General features: G+C 42.4%; 1 protein-coding gene and 1 long non-coding RNA gene across 9 annotated transcripts in view; one reads left to right on the forward strand and one right to left on the reverse strand.

The window, feature by feature from the left end:
- Positions 1 to 7,500, forward strand: part of LOC147616977 (uncharacterized) — a 91,595-nt gene that overhangs the window by 814 nt on the left and 83,281 nt on the right. The window lies entirely within an intron of this gene.
- On the reverse strand, positions 6,584 to 7,385 carry LOC147616978 (uncharacterized). Of its 2 annotated transcripts, XM_086776624.1 has the most exons (3): positions 7,275 to 7,385; positions 7,046 to 7,185; positions 6,584 to 6,881 (listed from the first exon to the last, which is right to left on the reverse strand). In XM_086776624.1, exons 1-3 carry the CDS (start codon positions 7,311 to 7,313, stop codon positions 6,794 to 6,796), a joined length of 267 nt encoding a protein of 88 aa, XP_086632750.1. In that variant the 5' UTR covers positions 7,314 to 7,385; the 3' UTR covers positions 6,584 to 6,793. The 2 variants fall into 2 exon arrangements, with proteins under 2 accessions (XP_086632750.1, XP_086632749.1); XM_086776623.1 differs by having other exon boundaries at positions 7,046 to 7,380.

Below are 7,500 nucleotides of genomic sequence, written 5' to 3' on the forward strand. Positions count from 1 at the left end.
ACAAAGCAAGGACACGGGTAGGGTAAGGTAAAGGATAGGAGAGTGTGGAAATGGCAATGGCAAAAAAAATCCTATCGGAATGGCCCGATAGTTGTGCGGTGGATAACCATAGTGAGTTTTCGAGTCACAATGATGGTGATGATATCTTCAGTGGTGGGGTCATGATAATGGTGATAATATCTTGAGTGGTGTCTTGCTAAAGGGCTGGCTTCTAGACCATCTATATAATGGTCTCCTAAGTGTCTCTCCCAACACTGCTGGCTTCTCTTGTCCCTAAATGGTTTCATCCCCATCTCCTAAGCCTAGATGGACTCAAATCTTGCCATGGTGGACTTGCCTCTTGGGGAGGGCCAATTAGTGGGATTGGCTCTTGGGGAGGGTCAATTGGTGGGACTACATGCATCTTGGGTGAGTTCGGTGTTAAGGTCTCTTTATTTCTGGAGTATCACACAAACGATCCTCTTAATATGAAGTCTCTGATTTGAGAACCCAAGCTTATGTGGGAGGACGTAGATGATGGTTGAGCATGACTTCTAATGGATCCTCTATCCAAATGTCGAGGCTTTCCTTCGATCATCGATGGTCACCCCCTCTTATGGGGAACCTCAATGCTTGCACACCAAAGCTATCACTCTAATGGTGCATTCCAAAATGGGTGAGCTATGGAAGAGCTCAACCTTAACCCAATTCCTTGTGGGCTTGCAAGATAGGGATGGATAGATAGCTAACTAATACGTGTGCGTGTACGTGTGCATGTGCGTGTACGTGTACGTGTGTGTGTGAGACAGAGAGAGAGAGAGAGAGAGAGAGAGAGATCATGGTCATGCAATACTCCAAACACTCACACGATAATCCACTTGCATGCAATAAGGTTAACAAGTCTCTCTCTTTGCCCCATTAATGTTTGAACAAACAAGACATGTTCTTGGATTTGAGCATATGTCCATGTTGTATTTCTTAAAACTGTCCCTGCATTTTTTTTCTTGGATCCCTTTACATGTCACTAAAACCATCTTCTCATGTTTGTGCAGTAACACATTTTTGATAATTTCTACACTTGTGAACCCACCCCTTTCTTTCCTTCTTCACATATGCACCTAGGGGTTGCTAGACATGAGTGCTGAAATTGCAACCTAAGTTTAACGAGCCTCATTGCCCTCCAAAGATTTATAAGAAGCCTACCTTTAAAATTTAGTTTCTAAAGAAGGCCATTCCGAGGGATTTTTTTTTATATGTCAAGGTACCTTTAAGGCCATCAATCTGGTAAATTTTGGAATCCAAGGCTAGGTTGCGCTTTGGACATGCAGTAGAAAACTACTTAACTCATAACTTGACTAGATCTAACGACCGAGACCTTTTTGGTGAAGTTCTTTCACTCACGACAGGCTGGTTGGAAACAACCTCTTCTCTCTCTCTCTCTCTCTCTCTCTCTCTCCACACAAGGATAAGCCTTAACAGAAGGATAAGCTCCTTAAGCCTCCACATTCTTCTCCTCAAGCCTCCCCTCAAAAGTCTTGCTCACCAACTCGTGCTTATAGTCTCTCTCTCGTACTAGCTTCAAAGTATGAAATAATTATTAGCGAGGCTAGTCTCATTCTTCAAAGAAGAGTTCTCCACATTCTTTTGAGGAGAGTGAGCACAAGGAGCTTTTGTTCATTCTCTCTCTATATATATATAAACATTCACTATATAATTTCCTAAATAAACATGAGCTTAATTATGAAAAGTGCAAACTAGGAAAAATCAAACACTTTCCTAGATAGGCTAACTAGGAAAAATAGTGCTTACATTTCAATGTATAGGAAAAATTATCTACATACGAAATTTTTCTTGTGTAGAAAATTTTTCCCACGTAATTTTTCTTACATGGAAAAAAATTCTTATACAGACAAAAAATTCCCATGTAGAAAAAATTTTCTATGTAAATAATTTTTTCTATGCAAAGAAATCTATGCACTTTTTTTCCTAGTTAGCCTATCTAGGAAAGTGTTTCATTTTCCCTAGTTTGCACTTTTTCTGGATATCCTTCTTTGTACTCAAGAAGTTATATAGTCATTGAATCTCTATGTAGAGACTTACAATCACATGTTGCTCCTTCTCTATGGTGAGAATAGAGTAGATTACCTCCAACCATGCAACTTTCCTTGTTTAGGTAACCTTTCATCTCTACAAGATGGCTCTCTCAACCTTTGCTTGGCTTTGTGTGCATGAAGGGAAGCTAGTCATAAAGATGGCTTTCTCTCAACCTTTGCTTGGCTTTGAGTGCATGAAGGGCAACTAGTCATAAAGGTGGTTTCACCACCAACCCTAGGACTGCCATGATAGACCAACGTATAAGGGCAATCGGATGAGGCAAGTTTGTGGTCTCATGAAGAGAACCCACTAGCCATAAAGGTGATTTGACCAACCCTAATAGGTAGCGTAACCGCTCCCTATAGGAGGCCTGAAAAATCGAAAGATAAAATACACATATTTTAGATCACTTAACTAATTCAAACAATGGACAATTCTTGCAACATTAAAATTAAAAATGTTAAAGAACACTTGACACCATCATTGGGGTCGAAAAGAGCCGGGCCCCCTCAATACTATTGTATTTCTTGGAGTATTTATATGTACAAGTGTTCACGCGCACTAGGCCAGATTTCTCCATAACAAGAAGTGAGTACAACTTATAAACAATAAGATGTTGTCAGTGAAGAATCAATTGTCGGAATAGACCAAGTCACAGATAATCTCCCACCTTCATTGGGTGAACACCTGCCCTCACTGGTCTTCCGGGACCGTGCACCAACAAACACGCCCGTACTAACGCTTAGCAAGGTGAAACACCGCGGACGGAGCAATACCTGGTGCTCTCTAATCAGCTTTGTTCCCAGTTTTCCTCATACCCCAAATGACCTTCACTGGCTTCTCACAATATGAGGGCACGGTCAAGATACTCATGGGAAAAAGTCACCGTCTTGGTGGCCTTAATAAAGACAACATGGTGTGATATTTTGACTGACAAGACTTGTACAAACAACATTTAATTTTAATAATTACTGAATATGAAATACAAAGATAAATACCTCATAAATATTCAAATTCAATTCTCAAGAGAGAAGCTCATCCCCTCTTTAATGCACTCCCAAACTGTAGGCGGGTCCTGGCAACAGTAGATGCTGGACAGTAAGTGGTACAACTGCAGGTACAATTGGGTACTCCAATAGCAGGTACATCAACAGGTGCAGTCATGTACAGTCTAGTACAAGCTGGTACAACATGTACAATCAGGTACAATCAAGTACATGTTGGTACAACATCTATAATAGGGTACAATCTGGTACAACAAGTACAACCACGTACAGTGAGATATAGATTGGTACAACAAGTACAATCTGGCACAACAAGTACAACCACGTACAGTGAGATATAGGTTGGTACAATCTGGTACTACAAGACACAAGCTGGTACAACCGGATACCGAGTGCTAGACAAAGGCGGATACAAGCTGGAAGACAGAGACGGGTAGAGGCAACAAATTAGAGGCCGATACTGGCTGCAAACTAAGAGGTGGGTACAGCAGGTAGACAAAGACGGATGAAGCCAACAAACAGGCTCTCGTTCCTATGGCACAAAACTGGTCACACACGGGTGGCACAAAAACTGGTTCTCGTCCCTGTCACACCAAATGATTGACCCTTTCAAGTGGGGCACTAGCCTGGCCACATGTGAACATGGTACAAATCTGGTCGCTCTATGGAATGACAGTCCCATAGAAGTGTCTCCAAAAATAGAGATGAACCAAATGATGACAAGTAGACCTGACATCGTACACATTGCATGACCGTGATAGATTGTGGCCAGTGTCTCGAACCACCACTGAGCTTGAGGCCTAATTACTATGACTCAAGAGCCCACTGTTCGTTGCTTTTTTGGTACGTTATAGTGTAACTTGGTTGAACACAATGCTAATCAATACACTTAAATACACTAAGATTTGACGGACACTTGCTCAAATACAAGAAGTAAATTGCTAAATTGACAAGAGACATAATGAGCCGGGACGGCTAACCCCTCCCTCAAATAAAGTATATTGATCTTGGGAGAATCAAGTACATAGTGTCATGGGCATTTCTGACCAGATTTCCATACCAATGCATATGAATACAATATTGCAAAAAAATGGTTGTCGATGTAAACTTGCAACCCACACTACCCTCTCAAGTGCCCATGTTCCCTACCATTTGCTCTCTATTGTTCCACCAATACATGGTAGCAACAATCTGCAAGAGGGCACGTAGGACAAGAGAACACTACACAAGGTATGTGATCTTGTAATCCAATTCCTCCCTCCTGCTACTTGCTCCCATATTTAAGCATAAAAGCTTACCAATAGTAAGTAGAGTCGATGACAACGGGAAGTCTTCGCGATGGAAGTCCTTGGAGTGTTGAGATCTTCGATTTGTCGCCTTTCTTCGCGACAAAAGTCTTCAAGAGGATGAAAGGAACCCTGGGAAAGCTTCCCCTATGGTTCAACTTGAGAAAGGAAGGCTGAAATTAGGATTTTCAACAAAACGACCAGAAATTACAGCAAAAATAAGAGCTGTTTTGCTGAATTTCAGTCATTGGGAGTGAGTGGGAGAGTGATTAGCACTTGGAAACACTCTTGGAAGCTTGGAAAACACCCTAGCAAGTTGGGTATGGCTATGGAGAGCTTGGAAATGGAGAGAAATGGTGAAAAAACAAAGTTTTCAACCTCCAAAAATCTTCATCAAGAGAAAACATGAATTTTCTCTTAATAAGTAAGTGAATTGGGGTCCAATCAGGTGAAGGGACATGGGGAGATGCCCATTTAAGAGTAAAAAAGGAGGATCAGGTCCTAGACATTGAGTCTTGTCCACCTCGGGACTTCAGTGAGTGTGAACTTGGAAGCGGTCATAATTTATAAGTGACTTTTGGGCACCCAAACTTTAATGAAGTGGGAACGCACTCACTTGTAAATATTGGCTAAGTCCTAAGGGCTATTGGAGCCTAGATTGGGTAATACTTACCACATGTTCACCTGCCACACAACCATGTCAACAGACAGTTTCACACGCACGGTTCACGAGCAAGCGTCTCCTAGCCCGGAACTACGCATAGGTCAAGCAAGCATGAAAACAGCATGCAATTTCAATTGCAAGCAAGCACATAAAGATGCTATGCAATGCAGCATTGGTATGGACAATCCCTGTTCATGAGACTATATCAAAATAGACGTGCTCCAGGCAAGTACACGAGGTACCAAACCCAATGGAACACCAATCCACCAAGCATTTCCAGACATGTACAAACACGGAGGTACAAGTCCCAACGGAAAGCCAAGTCTACAGTATCACATGAGTGGCATCAATCCCCGGCATAAACAACTACCATGGACACCAATCCAATGTACATACATGATAAGAAAGCACAGGTGGACCAATTGGGTGGCCAAATGGTGACATACATCATGGCTACCCAAGCACTATACGTGGTTTGAATGGCCCTTCTCGATTGCATCCCATAACAGGCTGGGCCTGTACCTAGCCGTACAACAAACCCTCCTGGGTGCCCCGTGGATGGCCTATGTGCACACCTTAGCTGGCCACCTTAGCCCTCCTCTAGACTGGCCTATTTGCAGGCCTTGGATGGCCACCATGCCTGCCTTTGCCCTCCGGACCACCTTGGTTGCCTACCTGTCTTAGCCTTCCTCTATGCTGAGTCACAAAAGTAATAGGCATGGAAGCTCGATGAAGGACCACCTTCAATGAAGTACCAATATCTTACCCACCACGATTGTCTCAAAGACTACCATTTTCTATCTATTAAAATACAGACATTTGCTACTCTTATTTAAGCAAAATCCAGACCAAATTGTTGTGTTAGTTCCATTGGATGTATGTATCTATGTATGGATATATGTATGCATGCAAGTATGTATGGACATATGCATATGTCTGCATGTATGAAAGGGCATATGCATGCATGTATGTATGTCTATGTATGTACTGGCATGTGCATGCATATAGTATGTATGTTTGTCTATGTATGTACCTATGTGTGCACGCATGCATATCCCCATGTATGTATGTATGCATGCATGCTCTGAGAGCACACAACTGTAAAAATTGGAAACAAGTGCTTGCTTCACCAAAAGAAGTATCTTGCCCGTGTGAGAGTCTCAGAGACATGTACTCATAGACAAGCATTTGATCCCCTTCCAACCAAACTTAGACAACATTCTTGTGATGTACCTGCGAGATATTAAAAATAAAGTTTCCCTTGGGGCATGGTTTGCAGCCTTTTGGTGCAAGGCAAGATGCCACAGAAGGGCAAGGGACATCCCAAAAGGGTAAACTTCAATTGATACCCATGCTTATATGTTGCTCTTGCCTACTAAGAACAGAGAGGAGCTGCATATAACCAGCATTCTTTTGTGGTCATCAAATTTCTCTTATAGCTTTGGACACACTTATAAAGTCTTTTATTGGATGCCTCATTCCTTGTCGACCACACACACACATACAAGCTACCCGATGTAGATCCTCAGGTATCCCACCTTTTATTCACTCACATATCCTCAACAAAGCCCCAACCAAGTTCCATTAAAGCCATACCCATGCATCCCAAGGTTGCTAACAGCATATGTGAAGAAAGTTATCAACACTCTTATCATGCTAGAGGGTAAGGGCATTCATCATCCATCAACCCACATAGCTTGAGTGAGGTGGAGGACAGCCTAAAAACCTGGAAGGGGAGGTATGATATGGCCTCACCCTAATTTAGGTTAATCATGCATAGCATTAACATCAGTTTCAGCTTCATTCATCGTTACATGAGAGCACAAAGCAAAAAGTGTTGCACCTTGATCAGCCCTGCCAAACAATGTATACCAATGTCATATGGCACGATGCCGTTGTTGCTGGCTGTTCTCTGCATTTATCTTGAACACGCCTTCTGCCTACACTAGGCATAAAATATAGCCTTAACATGTCAGATATGCGGGGATTCGGAGACCATCCTTGATCATGTCAGATACCTAGGTTTAGCATGTGGGGAGGTAGTTGACCATCCAGTCCTTCGGATGCCCAGAATACTCAGTAATGTGGCATGTTGTAGCAGCCTGGGCATGCATTCAAGGTGGGTTTGCATCTTCCAATTTCTCAATTTGGCTTGACTCTGCACAACAGCAATTTTACATTCTCCCCTCTGGCTATAGTAAGAATCAGCACCTCTTTCAGAAAACTCGCTCTCTTGAGGATGCTCACCTTCCATCCTGGCAACCTCCTGGTCTGCAGGAGGGCCATTGATCATAGCATTTAACGCCTTCTTCATCACATCGACGTTTCTGCAGGGTTCGATGCCCTTGTCGTAAAAATAAGACCATACTAAGGGTTATTACCTTCCATGGGCTCTGTTTCAAAAATTTCTTTGGACATTACTTTTTTAGATACAAAACATATGGAAATATGTGATGAACCTACTCACATGAAC

Source organism: Cibotium barometz, chromosome 37 (assembly GCF_041138505.1).
Source record: "Cibotium barometz isolate CiBa-2024 chromosome 37, ASM4113850v1, whole genome shotgun sequence".
Lineage (NCBI taxonomy): Eukaryota > Viridiplantae > Streptophyta > Polypodiopsida > Cyatheales > Cibotiaceae > Cibotium > Cibotium barometz.

Bases quoted from the DNA above. Each gene is read 5' to 3' on its own strand.
- LOC147616978 (XM_086776623.1), bottom strand. From the start codon at position 7,341: ATGAAGAAGGCGTTAAATGCTATGATCAATGGCCCTCCTGCAGACCAG. The intron at 6,882-7,045 runs GTATCTGACATG...ATTGTTTGGCAG, and splicing joins TCCCCACATGCTAAACCTAG to GGCTGATCAAGGTGCAACAC.